Source organism: Nelusetta ayraudi, unplaced genomic scaffold (assembly GCF_046127955.1).
Source record: "Nelusetta ayraudi isolate G7.1 ecotype Tasmania unplaced genomic scaffold, CSIRO-AGI_Nayr_v1 ptg000071l, whole genome shotgun sequence".
NCBI classification, from domain to species: Eukaryota; Metazoa; Chordata; class Actinopteri; order Tetraodontiformes; family Monacanthidae; genus Nelusetta; species Nelusetta ayraudi.
In genome coordinates this window covers 1,439,500-1,458,952 of record NW_027466121.1, presented here as the reverse complement: position 1 = coordinate 1,458,952, position 19,453 = coordinate 1,439,500, and the positions used below count along the sequence as shown (strand labels likewise).

General features: G+C 41.6%; 2 protein-coding genes across 2 annotated transcripts in view; one reads left to right on the top strand and one right to left on the bottom strand.

Annotated features, from left to right (window-relative positions):
* Positions 1-480: 480 nt before the first annotated feature.
* Positions 481-9,364, top strand: tgm2l (transglutaminase 2, like). Its single transcript, XM_076042946.1, has 15 exons — positions 481-636; positions 936-1,106; positions 1,259-1,489; positions 1,789-1,907; positions 2,620-2,748; positions 3,011-3,188; positions 3,829-3,967; positions 4,059-4,162; positions 4,538-4,680; positions 4,761-4,860; positions 5,318-5,463; positions 5,570-5,699; positions 5,801-5,961; positions 6,361-6,497; positions 7,112-9,364. The coding sequence occupies exons 1-15, from the start codon at positions 621-623 to the stop codon at positions 7,284-7,286; spliced, it is 2,079 nt and encodes a 692-aa protein (XP_075899061.1). The 5' UTR covers positions 481-620; the 3' UTR covers positions 7,287-9,364.
* cmip (c-Maf inducing protein) overlaps positions 8,184-19,453 on the bottom strand; it is a 36,421-nt gene continuing 25,151 nt past the window's right edge. Inside the window, exons 11-21 of the mRNA XM_076042945.1 lie at positions 18,895-18,960; positions 16,373-16,399; positions 16,220-16,268; positions 15,964-16,071; positions 15,736-15,852; positions 14,867-15,007; positions 13,886-13,933; positions 13,618-13,764; positions 12,932-13,037; positions 12,753-12,823; positions 8,184-12,659 (exon numbers count right to left, since the gene is read on the bottom strand). Coding sequence (XP_075899060.1) covers positions 12,606-12,659; positions 12,753-12,823; positions 12,932-13,037; positions 13,618-13,764; positions 13,886-13,933; positions 14,867-15,007; positions 15,736-15,852; positions 15,964-16,071; positions 16,220-16,268; positions 16,373-16,399; positions 18,895-18,960 — 934 coding nt within the window. The 3' untranslated portion in view covers positions 8,184-12,605. The remainder of the gene's footprint in view (positions 12,660-12,752; positions 12,824-12,931; positions 13,038-13,617; positions 13,765-13,885; positions 13,934-14,866; positions 15,008-15,735; positions 15,853-15,963; positions 16,072-16,219; positions 16,269-16,372; positions 16,400-18,894; positions 18,961-19,453) is intronic.

Below are 19,453 nucleotides of genomic sequence, written 5' to 3'. Positions count from 1 at the left end.
TGCGAAAGCCAACATTGAAGACATTCTGAAAATAGTTGGCCGTAGTCTACCAGTCTACCATGCTGTGGGTCTTGGGTTCGAGCCAGCTTCGTTCTGTGTGAAGTTTGCATGTCGTCCTGTGTCTACATTGGTTCTCCCCAAGCTTCTTCTCACCATTCAAACACATTGCCCATAAGATAACGCTTTACATTAATGGCAAAGTCTTTCACAGGAATAGTAGTAACCAGTTTGGAGCAATATTCTACCTCATCTGATGTAAAACTTGAAGTTAAGTAGCATTATTTATTATTTAATACACGCTTGTCAATATTCACAAGTAACATAGACCGCCGGTGTCTCAGGTTTAAAAAAAAAAAAAAAAATAGAATTGAAAATCTTGAAACACCAGTCACCCTCCCACAGAAGACTGCAGGTTTTTGTTGGTGATGTCAGAGTTCACTGAGGTGAGATGAGGTGGAGTGAGTGAGTGACTGACTATGTGTGAGTGGGTGTGTGTGCAAGAGAGGTGGGACCAAATTAAACTGCATAAATACAGTCCTGGCATAGACACTGGTTCTGTATCAAGGAGGGTAAAGACTGGAGAACACTTGGGACCGTACTTGGAAGATAGAGATTCTACAATGTACAACCACAAACGTGAGTCTGTCTATCTATCTATCTATCTATCTATCTATCTATCTATCTATCTATCTATCTGCAAGCTTAACTTTGTATATTTCAAAGCTGAGATGCATTGAGAATATCTTTTTTCAGAAGGAAATAAGACTACAACCACAATCAAAAACACATTTAAGACTATTACTAGATTAACTGAAGTTAATAAAACCTACAAAAAACATTAAAATATTTCCAAATACTTGATTTTATGCCATTTTCTTTTAGTTTTCTCTGTCTGCCACAATTCCTTTCAGACTTATTTATGTTTTCTCCTCCAGCTTGTATTGCTGATGTCGATGTGCGGAGTCAAGAAAACAACTTGGCTCACCGCACCAGGGAGATCGATCGGGAGCGCCTGATTGTCCGCAGGGGACAGCCTTTCTCCATAACTTTGCAGTACTGCGACCCTCTGCCTTCCAAGCATCGCCTGGAGCTGGTTCTGCACCTCGGTAGGCACAGACCCCCCCGAGGGATGAGCTTCGTTCAAGAAAATGCTACACTCCAAATCTGTTTTGTGGCATTACTTTCCCATTCTTCTGAGCCATACAACTATTCAGATCATTTATTACAACTAAAAATGAATTTGTATCCCTCGGTTCAGGCAAGAGAGACGAGGTGACGATCAAGGTTCAGGAGGCTCGGGCGGCTGCTGGCGTCTGGTGGTTTTACCAGCAGCAAGTGCAGAGCGAAACAATTCTCACTCTGTGCAGTCCAGCAGATTCTGCCATTGGCCAGTACCATCTGGTCGTGTTAATCATGTCCCCTGATGGACACATTGTAGAGAGGAAGGACAAAATTAAGTTTCACCTCCTCTTCAACCCGTGGTGCAAAGGTAAAGTCACTACACTTTCTACTGTCTGCTCTCCCTCTCTCCCATAAGTCAACTTCATTATTTAAGATTTGTTAACCATCCAGCAGAACTAATATATATTGATATGTATCACCCTAATTCATTTTAGTCACAAATACAGTATGTGGTTAGAGAACGCACCCTTTCCCAACGCCCCCTATTGAATCTAATTAGATTGTAGCCAAAAACGTAGAGCAGATGCATGATCAAAGTGCCGTACAAATATTTCATTTTATTTCAAGAAACCAATCAGGATGTGTCTGTGTGTGTGTGCCAACCAGATGATGCTGTGTACCTGTCTGATGAAAGTCTGCTCCAGGAGTATGTCATAAATGAGGATGGAGCCATTTACATGGGCACCTGGGATAACATCCAATGTATTCCTTGGAACTACGGACAAGTAACTATCACACACAAACACCTCAAACCCCCCTTTGTTGAGTGTGACACACTTAAAATCTAGTTTCTTCAAAGTGGAGAAAGGTTGACTTTTTTTTTTTTTTTTTTTTTTTTAAATCTGGTGAGTTCAGGGACCCTTTCCAAACAGCTGGTGCCTTTTTTACGTTACCCTTGTCCTGCCTCTTGAGGAGCCTGGGTAAACTCTGTCGCACACAGTCGTACAGCGTCCACGTCTGTCAAGTCAGTGAGGGGATTGTGTGAACTGCCACAGCAGTGTGGGATTGCGGACTGTCTAGGTCTTCATCAAATCCTCTGGTAGTTGGACGGAGGAGACATGTGGACGTGAGGTGACAGAATGTAGCCAAACCACACAAACAAGGGCTTGTTCCTTCACAGCTTACTGGAAGGTCAGCGATGAGGACAAACAGCCAGGGGACAAACAGACGGCAGATACAAAAGTGGGGAACGCCACTTATGTTGTAACGTAACAATATAATATACATAGTATATAACAGTGTAATAATTAAATGACAAAATCAATTTGTAAATTGGTGCTTAATACTTGACTTTTTAATCACTTTGTAAAACACAATCTATGTGTCTACAACATTATTGCTGTTATGTGGGCAAAACCTCTTTTTGCTACGTTTGCTACATTTTTGTCTTCCACTGTGTTTCACTCCCTCTCCTCTTGCTCTCTCTGCCTCTCCCAGTTTGAGGACTTCGTAATGGACATCTGTTTTGAGATCTTGGACAATTCAAAGAATGCGCTGAAAAACCTGGCAAAGGACATTGAGCGCAGATGTGATCCCATTTACGTCAGCAGGATGATCACTACAATGGTGACAGTCTCCTCTAAACAACTGACACAGAAATTGAGAATATGAGCTTCATTTATGTTCTCTTTGTGCAACTCGTACACATATTTCCTCTTATGTAACTGCAAATATACCTGCTTCGCAACTCAAAGGGCTTATTTTCTATCCTCATCTCATGTGCCAGAACACGTCACACATTTTTTTAAATTTTTTATATATATATAGTTTTCAATATTATGTCTGATCTCCAGAGATATCTCCATGACATGTTATATCTACCATACAGGTGAACGCAAACGGTGACAGGGGCGTACTTGCCTGTCAGTGGCATGAGCCTTACTATGACGGCATCGCACCTTATCGGTGGACTGGCAGTGTACCAATCCTCAGACAGTGGAGCAAAACTGGGGCGAGGGCAGTCAAATATGGCCAGTGCTGGGTGTTGGCTGCTGTTGCCTGCACAGGTGAGACCTTCACGACCCTTTTATTTCCCCTAGTTCAGTGGTTTTCAAAGTAAGGGCTGCCAGGGAGTGGAATGGGGGCCGCATAAAATTGGACTGAAGATAGGAAAAAATGTAGATAAATCATAGAATTAAATAATCTTCATCATTATCATGAACACATATAACCTATAATTATTGTTATTCAATATTATTAAATATAATTGATAGTAATATATCAAATGGAGATGGGGTAGACTGGATCCTTCCCCTCTTGTAAACCCTACAACCTACCCCAACCTTGACACCAGTCCTAGCTCTAGCCATAATCCTAACCCTAACCCTAACCCTACTCTAAATCTAACCCCAACCCCAAACCTAACCCTAAACCTAACCCCAATCACTACCCCTACCCTAACCCCAGCACCTACCCCTACCCCAACCTCAACCCCTACCCTAACCTAACCCCAACCCTAACCCAGTGGTCCCCAACCCCTGGGTCGTGGACCGGTACCGGTCCGTGGGACATGTGGTACTTTAGTGCGATCCCCAACACCCCTAATGCTTTTTGAGGGATCATGGCATGGAAAAGTTTGGGAACCCGTGTTCTAGTGCTTTCCAATTTTCTTTCCAACACATTTTTATTTCCGTGTTGCCTTCACAGTGCTGCGCTGCCTTGGAATTCCTACACGCTGCATCACAAACTTCTCATCAGCCCATGATACAAATGGAAACCTGTCTCTGGACATCTTGCTAAATGAAAGATTAGAAATCTACGATGAAAGAAAGAATGAAGAAATCTGGTAGGAACAAGAAAACAATTTAGTCTGGTTTCTTTACAGTCACTACAGTTTCCTTTGATATTCTGAAAGACATATCCTGTCTTTTTGCCAGGAACTTCCATTGTTGGGTTGAGTCCTGGATGAGGCGAGATGATTTGCCCAAAGAAAACGATGGCTGGCAGGTTCTGGACCCCACCCCTCAGGAGCTAAGCAATGGTACATTTCAGCTATACTACTGTCACCTCCAACTTTTTACTGATGTTTCTCTTCATTAAACCCCTGAAACGCCTTTGAAAAGTTTAAGAACGTGTTAATTCCAAAATACTAGAGTGTATTTTGGTAGGGAGGTGTCAGTTGAAAGATGATACTTGTGGCAACTCACCAACTTTTACTCCAAACAGTTCCTTTTTAAGAGAAAGAGCAGAGAAAACTGTGCTTGAATCAAGAGATGTCTCAAGACTGTTGAAACCTTAACTTCTGGCTCTTGTTGATCGCACAAAACTGTTATATTCAGATTCAGACTGGTTTACTTCCTGTGTATGTATCAAAGCATGTTTTATTTTTTTTTTAAAGCATTATTTTGCTCCACAGGTGAATATCAGTGTGGCCCGTGCCCTGTAAGAGCCATTAAGGAGGGAGACCTTGAAATAAAGTACGACACACCTTTCATATTTGCTGAAGTAAACGCAGACGTTGTCCATTGGATTATCCAGCGAGATGGCCAGCAGAAGAAGGTATTAGACCTTGACTTGAATATAATTTTGAATTAATAATAAACTGAACAAATCCATTGAAGTTATGTTCACTGTGACAGATCAGAGAGGACCAAAGGAGTGTGGGAAGAAACATCAGCACCAAGAGTGTTTACGGCAATGGTCGAGAGGATGTCACCTGCAATTACAAATACCCAGAAGGTCGGGATAAAAATTGGCATTAAAGGGACAGTCCAACCTTTTGGCAAATTATCACCATGCTATGAAATGATAATGTAACATTATGAGACAAAAAAAACAAACAAACAACAGGCACTGGTAACTAAAGGGAATACACCGATCACATGACTGTAGTCATCATGGCAATTGGTCAATTTAGGGAATTTGCCAAAATTGTTGAACTATTCCTTTAAGGAGCGAAAAGGTGGATGAGGTATCCAGGTTTGGGTAGGCAGGACACTGTAGTTCACTGGCAAGCTCAGGAGGGGGAGGAAGAGTGTAAGATGCTGCAATCTACAATGTAACCACTTGATGTCACTGTTTCCTCTTGAAAAATCTTACACACTTTACCTTTAGCTGTGGTGCAACGTCATCTGAAAAGGCCCAGAAGTTGTGTTCCAGATGTTTTTTTTTTTTTCAATAAGCATATTCCTCTCAGGCTCACTGAAGGAGAGGGACGTCTATACGAAGGCGGGACACCAGACCACGGCTCCAACCAATGATCAGGCACCGCCCCCAAATTTAAAGCTGTCAGTCAGACATGTCACGCCAATATTTGGAACAGATTTTGATGTGATTGTGGAGGTAAGAGTGTCAAATAAGGGATGGACCTTTACTTGACTTTAGTTTTCTGTTTGGACAATGTAAAGTAAATCACAAGCATGAGGTTCACATCTTTTTCCATTTGCAGGTCAGAAATGATGGAGGTCGTGACGCCTACGCTCAGCTGACTGTTCTCATCTTGGCTGTAACGTACAATTCTCTACATCGGGGGGAGTGCCAGAGACAGACACTAAGTGTAACCGTGCCTGCTCATACAGGTCAGACGTCATCACACGACATGAAGAGAAGCCCCGAAACTGGCGAAACCATTTTTTTTTTTGTTTGTTTTTTTTCTGACATTGTGCTTCTGAACATTTAGTTTGCAAGGAAGTTCTCCGTCTGCATTATGAAGACTACGCCAGATGTGTCTCTGATCACCGTCTCATTCGAGTGAAAGCATTACTCGAGGCTGCAGGAGAGAACGAACCCATCATGACAGTGGCGAACATCCCACTGAAGATGCCTGAAGTCCTTGTTGAGGTTGGTGCACAAATACAGTCTTTGCCCTTATCGTGTTGGCCTTCATCCTTCGAAACATATTACGAAGTTTGTTATGTTGTTTATGTAACAAAATAAAAAGAAAGAATGTGAGCAAACAAACCATTTTGTTAATTTTGCTGTAAAATTGCTGTCATGGTATTTTAATTATCAGAAATAATAGTTGGTAGGTTTACCATGAAACAGTGTGTTGTAATAGAGCAGGATATTTGTAAATGCATCCTTGCGTTGAGTTTTTATAGTTATGTAGTTGAATATACTGTAAGTATGTATAATATATAGATATAGTAAATTAAATAAAAAAATTAAACAAAATAGGATAAGAACATTGTTGTTCTACACTGCAGTGTAAAGACCGTCAGCTTGTTTTTTCCCCCTCAGGTGCCAGGAAAAGCCATGCTGTGGGAAAAAGCCATGGCGTACATCTCCTTTGTGAATCCCTTACCAGTGGCACTGAAGGGGGGTGTTTTCACTGTGGAGGGCGCTGGGCTCCTGTCAGCCACTCACGTCTATGTTAAGTGAGTAATGACACTGACAACGTTTCTACAAACGTGTACGCTCTATAGTGAGGCAGGTGTGTAAAGATCAGAAACCCAGACCGTGTGTATGGCCATGAAAACTGCCACCTTGTTGTGAACTGAGGTTCTATATCATCTTCTTCTATCTACTATAAATTTCACTTTCCATCAAATAAAATGTTAAATGGTCTAAATAATATATATCAAACTTCAAATTAAATTCACAATAAAATCTTTAAATCCATTAATGTCATCTTAATATATAAAAAAGGGGTGAAACTGAATGTACATTCTACAAAGACACACAGCATACATCACCAGGTAAGCAAAATTGTTTTGGAGGCAGAGAGGAAGTCCCGCCTATACTTGTCCCCATTAATAGGGGAGGTAGTGATTAGCAGGAAGTACTTAAACCACCTTGTGGAGTGGAGGGGAAGTTGTATTTGTAGTTTCTGACACACCTTGATTTTTAAAATTAAAAATCTTGGCCCACTACTGAATATTTACAGTTGATTGTCTTGTTTCTTGTCACCCAACTTGCATTGTTTGGACTTTGGAATTATTTTTGCAAACATTTAACAGCATTGTGAATGTGTTTCTCTGTTCTTTCTCAGTGGGGACGTAGCACCAGGCCAGAGGGTAGCTGTCAATCTCTCCTTCTCGCCTGTGCGGACCGGCGTGAGGAGGCTGCTGGTGGATTTTGACTCAAACCGACTGAAAGACGTGAAAGGCTCCGCCACGGTGGTCGTCCGCAAGAAATATTCCCCGCTGATAACTGAACTTAACTAAAGCCTAACAATAAGCTTGATATTTAAACAATGTTGGGCCTGATTTACCAAAGGTAAACCTCAAAGCAGCAAACTCTATGAGACTCATGGTGAGGCTGATCTCCTAAGCAGGTTCACTGAGGATGGCTTCTTTCAAATCACAGTCAACAAGACTGGAGTCTCTAAAGTGGAGTCCCTGTTGAAATTAAAACAAAGACGAAGTTGTTGGTGATTTCGTCCGAGTGCGTCAGATAACCAGAAGCAAAGATCCACGAGCACTAAGCCATTTTTTTGTATTAAATAGCCATGTCACCTTACTAATAAGGGAAAGTCTTTGCGTTACTTGTATCATGTGATTTCAATAAAGTTTTGTGATTTATTTCTGTAACGATGATTAGATAGTGGGAGGAAGCTAGAGCGCCTGGAGAGGCCCCACAAAGCAGCGTGTTTAGCAATTAGGATGACTGCTCGTGTCTTCAAATAGACCAAGGAAGAAGAAGAAGATGGACGAGGTATCCAGGGTTGGGTACGCAGGCCACCGTAGTTCACTGGCAAGCTTAGGAGGGGTCAGGGAGAGTGAAAGACGCTGCAATCGGAAATGTAACCACTTGATGTCACCGTTTCTTCTTCAAAATCTCCAAATATTACACAATTAAAGTTTGGTGGACAACAGTAAACATGTCCTCAAAAAGATGATTAAAATAGCTATTTTGGGTCACGAACTGTAATAATATAATATAACATTACAATCGAACGCTGTGAAACTACCTGCACTGACTCCCAAGGATAGGTTTGCACAGGCATCAAAATACATTTAATCAGTCTTGACTTTTCCATAGTGTTTTTAAATCCGTTTATAAAATAAAAAAATGTCTTCGGCAAGGAAAAGGAAAGAAAAAAATAACACTGACGTCAAAGCTGAAACATATTCACAGACAGTTTTATTTTTGATTGAAATTGTCACATCATACTTGTTATCTTTCCTGTTGATGATTTTTTGTATTTTTTTTTATTACAACAGCCATAGAGCAGCAGCAGCAATAATAATAATAATCATAACAATAATCATAATGTTATTAATAATAATGAAGACAACCCAGCAGGAGAAGCAGATCGATGCTGAGAAAGACTGAAAAATAGAGAGACATGAAGGGCACCCTGTTTCCAGCTGCCACTGAAAAGTTTTACAACAAATAGTGGAAAATTGCATTTTTTCCCCCCCCGATCTGTCAGATTCGTAGAAATGTGCCCCATCTGACCTTGTTCGTTCTATAACGGTTAAGATTTAAGCACAGCTGTACACAACCTGGACATGGTAGAATTTCTACAGTTTGAAGTTGGTTCAAGAACAAAAGGGAATATGAGTGGAAACATAAAAAAAAGAAAAAAGAATCAAATCTAATCAAAAGCACTGAGCTCCACAGAAACATGAAAGAAGAGAATGGACTCTTCCAATGCAACAGTTACATGATCTACAGTGATACAAAGATTGCACATCGTTAACCTCGACATGCAAAGTGGCATTATGGCTGACAGGACTGTGAGATCAGCTCAGTGACAGAATTTTCTCTCGACCTAGTTTTTCCAAGAGATATTGAAAAAAAAAAAAAAAATCAGATAAAAAAAAAACACGGGTTCCAATTGTTCTGGTTTGACCAAACTCTCAACGACAGTTCGCACATTCGTCCACACATCTCGGACGCAAACTGGATTCCTCAAGTTTTAAATGTGAAACAGATTTCGGGAAGTGTTCTGAGAACAAACCTTTGATTATGGCTGGTCACTGCGCTCCACCTCATTGTGATTATCTGGCTGCAGTTGAACAATTAAAGAAACTTGAAATTAGCGTTTCAGATTTTACCTGAACCGACAAGATTACACCGAAACTGAGGTCAGTTTAAACCCAAAGGTGACTCAAACTGGCATTACATAAAAAATAAAAACATTGACTGGCTTCACCACAGTGACCATCAGCATCTCTCAAGTCTCAAGGGAGGATCCTGGCAACGACCAATCTCGACACGGTTGAACGATATTTCTCCATTTCATTCGTTAATCTCAGTGAGATAGTGATCAAAACCTCTAACATATTTCATTTTTTTTTTTTTAAAAACAAACAAAACAAAAACAAATTAAAAACACAAACAAAAGATAATAACCATAACAAATGAATGTGTACATGCAAAAAAAAAAAAAAAAAAAAAAAAGCAAACAAAAATGGATCAGAACACAGGAAACAAAAAAAAACAACTTTCCATTTAACACTATCAGATCGTCGGACTTTGGAAAAGGCTAAAAGATATGACGAGAAACCATAACATGTTTGATTACAGTGCACTTCTGTGGAAAACAAACCACACATATGTTAAAGATGAAGGCAACGACAGCCCGGCCGGCAAAAAGGAGGCCGAGAGAATCACGGAGGAAAAAAAAAAAAAAAAAAAAAAAAAAGGATAAAAAGGAAAGAAAAAAAGAAAGTCAGATGCCTATATACACTTATATATACATCATAGAGGATATGAAAAGAGAGCACAAGGTCAGACATTAAGATGACCGAGCACAAAAAACACACAGTTCTAACCCTAACCTAACAGGAAACAAAAAGGGAAAAAAAACCTGTCATGGCACCCAAATAAATAGGAAACAAATCATGTCATCATTTGGACGGCGTCCTTCCCACGAGCTCCTCGCCTCCCGTTCAGCCAGTTTCTGGATCCTTCCGGAGGTCACGCCAATAAATAGACAGAGGATGGACGTGGAGTTAGGGCAAAAAAAAAAGCTGACTTCAGTGGGGGAAATGACGGGAGAAAACTTGACCTGTCTTGTGTTTTTTACTGGGCCCCTTTGGCACGAGACAAATCAACCCAAAAAGCGAGATTGTGATACTTACAGTGCGTCAGAGGCAGTTCGACTCATCCAATGAAACGCTGCCAAATTCAAACCTGACGATGCTTTGACGGGCATTTTGAAAAGGCGCTTTTTAAAAGTTGGATATTAATTCCCCGATAGAGTTTTTGTTGTTGTTGACATAATATGTACAAGTGATCGATTAAAAAAAAAAAAAAATCCCATCTTAGATCACAATCTGTATAAACAGACAAACAAAAGTGAAAGGCACAACAACGTTTTAAAACATAGGTGTCAAACTCTGGCCCGCGGGCCAAATTTGGCCCAGTGTCATTTCATTTGGCCCGCAAGGCCAATAGAAAGTCACTGCTAGTGCTGCTGGCCCGCCGCTATCATACAGCACATGTAACTGCTAATACTACAAATCCCAGAATGCTCTGCTCAATCCGTACAGGATGTTCATTGCTGGATATTATGATGATTTCAGCAGTTTATTGTTGTTATTATATTTTTAAATGTATGATTAGCCAGTGGGAAAATGTTACTGTTGAAATTTGAATCAGAAGGCTGCAAATGAAAAAGAGGTTTGTTTTTTGCTTACATGACACCTTTTTTGATGAGTTTTTTTTTTTTTTTTTTGAAATTTGATTTTGCATGTGTGCAGTATGAAGTTATTTATTGTATAGTATTCATATTTTGCTTGTTCCATAGTCAGTGTTGAAGCAAAACTTGTTTGGGGTCCATGTAAAAAGGTTTGCTGTTTATATCTGGAGGAAGATTTATCCTCAATAAATATCAATGTTTGGCCCGTGACTTTGTCCAAGTTTGGAATTTTAGCCCCTCTGTGTATTTGAGTTTGACACCCCTGTTTTAAAAGGAAGTGTTTGGCAGGGTGTCCTTTGTTTGGGTGGGTGGGTGGAGGGGGGGGTAAAGAAAAAAGAAAGAAAAAACAGTCTGGGGGACGATGAAAGTATAACTTTCAAGCTGGTGATGAGTCTTGTCGTCCGTTACAAGGGCCGCTAGCCGCTACCAGGCAAAGAGAAGATCCACAGTCAGATGGACGGACGGCCGGACAGCCGGGAGCCTTTTGCGTTTGGCTTTCTCTGCTCAATGTCGCAATTTACGGAAAAATAAAAAACAAAATATAAAAGAGAGAGAGAGGTGGGGGGAGGGGAGGGGGCCGTGTACTTCAAATGTGATCCAGAAGAGACAAGGAGCATTGAACATTTTTGTTTTAAAGACACAAACTTATATAAATATCAGGCGGTCCCAGACCGCCAAGCTACTGCTACACAAACTGCCCTGTTAAATAGCGACGGGGGTGGGGGGGGTCGATCGGCGTCGGTTATGTACAGAGAGAGAAATGAGAAAAGAAGGCGCAGCGCCGTCACCGCTCCAAACTCTCCACAGTGGTTCTGAAATGTCATCACAGGAGGAGGAAGGGGGGGAATTTTTTTTTTCTGTTGTTTTTTTTTTGAATTTTTTTTTTCCCAAACACACATTTTTATATAGAAACACACAGTATATGAAAGCACAGATGCCTGAAAAAATATGTTCATTCAAGTTGATAAAAGTTTTTTCTCTTTTTTTCTCTTCTCTTTTTGTGCATGAGCAACGTGACGGATGAGGAATGAGGCACAGTCTGTTTTTACCGATTTTTTTTTTGTGTTTGTTTTGTGTTGTTTTTTGTTTTTTTTTGCCCAATAAAAAAAAAAAACACAAAGAAATTGATACGGATCTAAATTTGTAACCTGAAACTGAAGCCGAAAGGTTTTGGCGTTGGTTGGTTGGTTGGGGGGGGGGGTCCGAAGCGTTCAACACTTCTGTGGTGGGCGGAGCTACACTGTGGATCCGATGGGACTGGAATGTGAAGCTGCTGCTGTGTTCAGACCAGAGAGAAGTTGACTCTGTTTCTTTTCCTTTTTTCCCCCTCCCAACACAGACGAATGATGAGATGGGACGAAGAAAATGAATGGATGAACGGGTGAAAGGCGTGAACATGAAGACAGGAGGGGGAAAACAAGCCCCTGGTGTCGCGTTGCAGTGCGTCCTCGCACGTCGATTAAAAACGAGGTCCTTTAAACATCGGAATAAAGGGAAAGGGCGAGTTTCTCTCCTTCCGGGACAGAAAAAAGAAAACAAAAAAAACGACTTTGCCTTCACAGTTCCTTCCTGGTGATGGCATCAGTAGAGAGGGCGGTGACGTCTGCTGAAGTGGATGAGCTCTTCCTTCCTTCCTTCTTTTGCATGTTTTCTGGTTGTCATCAGTTAAACCTCATGCTGGCATGATGGTCGAGCTCCTGGTCTGCTGATGGTGGAGGTGGGGCCTGGTCTGTGTGTAAGCCAATGCATTATATGTACGCGCATATGTGTGTGTGTGTGTGTGTGCGTTTGTCCCCCTGTGTGTGTGTGTGTGTGTGTGTGTGTGTGTGTGTGTGTGTGTGTGTGTGTGTGTGTGTGTGTGACTGTGTGTGTCTTGTGTGAGCAAGGTGGATCACCAGGCCTCTGTGTACCGAACATCAACGTCCTTCAGGTTTGGCAGTTTAGCCTGCAGAGACAAACAAAGTCAGTAGGAATGTTAATTTATTCCATCCAAACAGATTCCTCTGCCATTCTGCGATCTGATAGCCAGCTGTTTTACCTTGAGGTCCTCGTATGTGTCAGCAGTGAGCTTTGTGCTGTTCATGTTCAAACTGCACAGACTTTTCATGGCTGCAGAAGATAATAATGGAGGGGGAAAAAAAGCCAAAATGAACATCAATGCATGCGCACCAACAGACCATTATAAACAGGACTTGAATTATTATTATTTTTTCTTACAGCTGAGCGCCAGCAGGCCAGCATCAGTGACGGGGGTCTCACACAGATTCAGAACCTGAAGACAGGCCAGATGCTCGGACAACAGCCTCAACCCTGCGTCACCAAACTAGAGAAAGAGCACAAGGTCAGTTTAGCACTGGCGGGTAGCCTTCACACACACACACACACACACACACACACACACACACACACACACACACACACACACACACACACACACACACACACACACACACACACAAAATTGCAATTTCTATCCTGCTCTATATGCAACTTAACAAGAGGAACATTGTAGAGAACAATAATAATCCCTTTGTGGAAATATTCTATTTTTATTTTCAGACATTCCAAAACGATTACCGGTAAGTATTTATACTGTCCAGTATACTGTATACTTATAATGTCCAGATACTCTCCAAAAAAACAAAACAAAAACAAAAACCTCAAACCTTGAGGTATTCTCGAGCCATGACCACGTTTGTCAATCGCAGTATTTTATTTTGAAAATGAAAAAGGAAACGTATATAACAATATTAAAATATATGTGCGGTGTACTAAAACAAGTCGAAGGACTGACATTGTTGACCTAATCCGTGTGTGTGTGTGTGTGTGTGTGTGTGTGTGTGTGTGTGTGTGTGTGTGTGTGTGTGTATGTGCATGCATGCGTGTTTGAAAACTGTTCTCACCTGGGTAGACCAGAGGTTGAGCTGTTTGAGTGACGGCAGCTTGATCAGCTGCTCAGCACAGGCACTGGTGACATTAGTGAAGGCCAAGCTCAGGTTCTCCAGGTTCCCAAAAGAACCAGAACTCAACAAACGGGCCAGGTCAGCGTCCTTCAGGGAGAGGGGGAGAGGGAAGAGAGAGAGAGAGAGAAAAAAATATATATATTTCAACAAATAATTGGATTATAGGGAGGGGAAAAGGGTTCAAAAAAGCTCCTGTGTAAAATCTCACCGTAGACTTGGAGGGCAGAGTCAGCCGGGTGGGGCCTCCTTTTCTTTGCTAGGGAGTGAGAGAGAGAGAAAAAAAGTTGGCGTCTGTGTCAAGCAACAATATTTCCCAACAGTAGGTGGGGTGTGTGAGCAGGTCAACAAAAGCACTCTGCATCAGGACAGGAGGTTTCACAGGAAAACGATGGACGTTAACGTTCTACGTTGCACGTGCACAATGCAAGAATGTGTGGACAGAAACAGAGTGGACAGGTACAAAGCATGTGAGAAGTATTCAATGCACTCATGGTCATAAGGTAAAAAGATATATGGAAAAACATTAGTGACAAAGTATACGTTTATTTAACAGATAAATGACACTAAATTGAGGTTGCTGGTGTTCCTCATGTTTAATCCAAGCATGTTAAACAATGTACAAAGTCATTGAACAGCATTTATATTTTATACCTGCGTGTCTGATAAATGGTTGGCTATTTTATTATGCCATACTGTTAGAAAAATTCTGTTAAAATTCCAAGTTAAAATTTCTAATGTTGGCAACTGATTTTTTTTTTTTTAATTTAAACCATTTTATAATGTGGTTGAGTTTGTATCAAACCCAATTCAATGATGGGGGAAGGAGTCCTAATTGTGACAGAAATGGCTGGTAAATTTAGTTTGTATTTATTGGTCTGTTCCACAGTAAACAAGACACAAAGGCGACACCATGAGAGGATGGGAGAGAGAACACTGGCATAGGTCAGAGGTCAAAAGATCACAGATGATCCTTTTTTTGAGCAACGCATCATGATGAGCCTACTCCCTGAAAGCTGGGTGACGTATTGTCTCTGGCCACAAGCTGAGCACAAGCAGAAATGTGGGATACGTTAATAAGACATGGAGTAGTGTGTGTGTGCACTTCTACAATTATTTTCCCAAGGGAAATTTCCACTGTTACAACCGCAGAACACGGTGAAATACGAGACTGGAGGGGGCAGGAACTTACCAGCTCCTTCAGCTCCCGCTGTCGGTCGCACAGCTGCTCGTACATGCGAAGGCCAACCTGAGTGCTTTCCAGTGTGGAGATGATCTGCAGCTGTGTGTCGTTGTTCTCGATGATGTTGTACTCCAGCATCAGACACAAGATCTGGGCGTGACGGAATAGAATAGAATGCCTTTATTTATCCAGAATTGGGGAAATGTGCATAAACACAGCAACATATAGTGCAAAGAGGAGAAAAATGTACGCAAACTCATAAGAAATAAATAAAACAAAATATTTATAGAGCCAGAAGGGAAAAACGAACATTTACATCTATGTGGGCAGTTGGATTATTTCCAATTTATTTAAATAAAATTGAAATAAGTTTTACTGTAAAATAAATATATATTACAGTAAAACTTATTTATATTTAAATTTTATGTAAATAAAATAAATAAAATAATATATATACACACACACATATATATATATATATATATATATATATATATATATATACACACACACACACACACACACACACACACACGCACACACACACACACACATATACACATATATATATACACATACGTATATGTATACATACATATACATAAATACATATGGACATACATATACATATGTATATATATACACATAAATACATACACACACATATATGTATATAACTGCTAACTTCAAACACCTGTACATTTGGGTATCGTATTCAATTAAAAACATGTCACCGAGGTGATGTCAGTTTGACTCTGCAAGCGGCAAAATGTAGAACCAATCTTATTTGTTTGCATAACCTTGCCACTGAGCGGTCAAACCTGAAAACCATCACAGTCTCCCTTTAAGTCGGGCTCGTCACAGTGGTGCGGTCGTACCTCCACCATGGTCTGGTTTCCACGCAGGGCCAGCAGCATGCAGGGGCCCAGCTTGTTTTCGGCCAGGGAGAGCAGGAACTTCTTGGTCTTGTAGCAGGAGCCCATCAAGATATGAACCTGGAGTAAATGAAGGGAAGCAACGGGAGGGCTTAATTGCTTCTATCCTACGTTGATTAGATTACGTTATTATGATCATATTATATTATATTTCAGGATAAACACACTCACCATACTGGCAAAGAGCTCTCCGTCATCGTCGCAAGCTACACCCCCCGGACTGTAGAGCTGAAACCAGCCGTCCTTCCCTGAACGCACGCTGAGTAGACATGAATGGACCTAAAAAAAAAAAAACATACACAAATCATACAGATTGTTTTCAATATATTTCTCTCTCTCTCTCTTTTTTTTTTTTTAATTTTCTACACAACAAGACAGCGGGGAAAAATACAAAAGAAAACACAAACACACACACACGCGCACACACCTCCTGCCTGGGATCCTCTGCAAACCTCTGAATGACATACTTCAGTTCCCTGTTAGAGGGACAAAGAAAACACAATTACAAAATTGTTTGACAAAAATCCAACCTTACAGATCAACTGATAAAAAATAATTTCCAAGATCTTGAATAACTTACTTGGTGAATTTGGCGTGTGCAAGGGCCCTGAAGAAGAAGTCAAAGCAATAAAAGAGTCAGTGAGAAACTGAGAAACACAAATTATACTATTCATGAACTGATGTTTTTCCGGCTGCTATTTAAAATCAGGTTCCTTTGCAAAAGTGCAAGTTTTGAAATACCATTGCTTCGAAGGGGACAGAATGGAAACCGTTTCTCTTCAGTTTTTACTGTACAGAAAATTACATCACTCCCACATTGAGACAGAGACTCTCTCTCGAGAGCCAGCGCCTGCACTTCACTGACAGAGGACAAAGCTATGGGGATCCCGCACACCTGTGCATGCATGCATGCATGCAGCGTACACCCATCAGACTGGGGTCAGGAAGTCAGCAGGGCTCATCCATTAGTCATGTTACACCTTGCTTTTGTGTCACTTTCCATCCTCTCCTTCAACCAGCGCTTTGAAGAAACATCAGTATGTCATTAGTTACCCACCGCGGCCGCGACAGTGTTTTCGTGAGAACGCTCCGTTAGGCCGCGCGGCGAAACGCTACTCGCGAACGCACACTTGATTGATATAATTTGATGTAATGGCCTGGGTTTTCCAAAGCATTAGCGTCGAAAGACGTTATTCTCCCACGCCCACATCCATTCACGGCGGTGGTGAACGACGTGTTCACTCTCGCGTCAGGCTGACGCGAGGAGTCGCTGCCCAATCGGCCCCTCTGGAGTGAGAACGCTGCCAAAAGTCCCGCAGAATCGCACCCGGGAGCGTTTTAGGAACGTGTATTTCCGCTCACGAGTTGTTTTTTTTTTTTATTATCCACTCGCAAACTATTTTTTTTTTTTTTTGTTAATGTTTCTGCTTCTCGGTACCTTTCGAAACCATTGCAGAAGAAGTCGTCACCGCGTGCGTTGCCGCGCGTGACTCACCGTAACCTTGGCGGCTCACCGGGTGCTGGGGAGCACTGTTGCCCTCTCCTTATGACGCCTGTCGGCGCCGGCCGACAGGTAAACAGAGGCCCCGGCGAGCGACAGGTGCGCGACTGGAAACAACAAGTCAGGGGCCTATTTAATGCTAATGAAGCTCCAAATCAGGCGGCCAAATTACCGACGAGGCGCAACGGCCCGCTTGTAAGCCAATTAGGGAGGACCTCGGGAGAGCGAGAGGAAGCCTGCCGCTCCAGTCGGCGTCTCCCCAGAGCTGCGTTCAGTCGGCTTCATCGACGTCAGCAGCCGGGCCCCAAATGACACGGCGGAGAAGGACAGAAGGTGTGTGTACCCACCGGGGGACGGTGTTTGGAGAAAAGCAGGAGGAAAGGCCGAGACTGATAGGAAGCTATTAGAGTTTTAAACACGTCAATTTCCGTATGTTGCAACTTAGGCTCTTTCGGACAGGCAAAGGTCACGGGACTACACTCTGTCTTTTATTCATCCCATATTTGACTGCCAGCCGATTACTTGAATACTCGCGGATGGGTGTTGCACTATTTGAAGGCATTCGTAGGCAGCTGCAGTTAAAGACAAAGGAGCCAAGGACAGAGAGCAACCCAGTGAATCTAATATATTGCAAGCATTTAAAGTTCAGGTGAAATAAAACATTCACCAAAAAGAAAACAGGCTGGCTAATGTTAGAATTAATATATCGAGGTATGAATAGGGAATTTGGATCCTAGTATAATAATAATAAAAAATAAATTCAACAAATGGTAAATTTGTTGCTGGTAGTTTTGCTTTGGCTCACTCTTTACTGGCAGTGGTGGGAAGGGAACAAACAAACTGTTGCTTAGTTTGATGTCTGAGGGAAATAAAAATGAATTGAACAATTAGGGGATATTAAAAGATGACAATGAGAATAAATATTTCAACTATAACAGTTACTAATTACTAAATCTTCAGCTATTGCTCTGCTGCCACTTGAATGAATATAATCCAACAGCATTATATTCCTCTATTTGCACTATATGGCATACTGAAGACCTTCTATTCCTATTCTAGCTATTCTGTACTTACTTGTAGATCTTTTACACAGTGTGTGTTTTAATTTGCTGCAGCGTGAACTGGGAGAGAAAGATAAGTTCCACCCTGAGTATTTCAAATACAGTACATGTAGCAGAAGTGACAATAAAGCTGACTTGGACTGATTGCTCTGTTGTGTCTTATTGTGTGTTATTTTTCTTGTTATCTGCAACATTCTTGTATATACTACTGCTGCGACGAATCATAATAATCCTCTCCTAATTACATTTATTATAACGTTAGAAGGATATTGATGGTGGAAACTGATTCTTCTGCCTCAAGTCCACCGTGTACCTAAACATTTGGCTACAATAATCCCAGCAGGGACTGTTGACACTGTGGCTCATCGCAGACAATTAGCACTTTGGCCTGGAAGGGGAGAAAGCGCGTTCAGTCTCCTCTCGTTCGTAACTGGAAAAGCCGACCCAATTTCAATCAGCATATAATGGCAAATAAAAAAAAAAAACACACCCAAGAAACGTAAAACAGAGCTCTTGATGCGTAACCGTGTGAATACTCACTCTTTAGGGAAGGGGATCGGCTGCAGCAGGCTGGCAAGGGCGGGTTTCCAGTCGTCATAGTCCGACCTGACGGTTGATTAAAAAGAGGGGAGAGAAAACCAAATACACGCTCAGTAATAACGTCTGGCGCCGCCTCAACAAAGAGCCTAGACCAACAAAAAGGCAGAGGGGTGATTGTAACACGGCGCCATTGTCACCGGGATGACGCAGACCTCGCGGCCACAGAGCGCAGAGGAAGATCGTGTAACCGTGAGTTAAGTAACTGCGGGCTTTGTTCGAAGGCGTAACTCATACTTTCAGGTGATCCCGTTAGGTAACGTAACCTACGCCTGCCTGGGAACAACACGCAAGAAGGGGCTGCTCCACTTCCATACGCTGGAATCAGCGGGGACCAATTACACCCATTCTTTCATTAGCCTGGCAAAATGACACATTAGCAAACTAGACCAGGTCTCCCGCGTTTCATTTCAGCTACATACACACAGTAAAAATTGACCTCTGGGTTTATGTAAGTGTATAGAAAAAAATGTAATGTTCTTATGGCAAAATTATTATTTGT

What these genes read in the sequence shown, in the direction of transcription:
- tgm2l (XM_076042946.1), top strand. An exon ending in CAATTACAAATACCCAGAAG is followed by an intron (nt 4,861 to 5,317) that starts GTCGGGATAAAA and finishes TATTCCTCTCAG; the next exon opens with GCTCACTGAAGGAGAGGGAC. An exon ending in TGCCTGAAGTCCTTGTTGAG is followed by an intron (nt 5,962 to 6,360) that starts GTTGGTGCACAA and finishes TTTCCCCCTCAG; the next exon opens with GTGCCAGGAAAAGCCATGCT.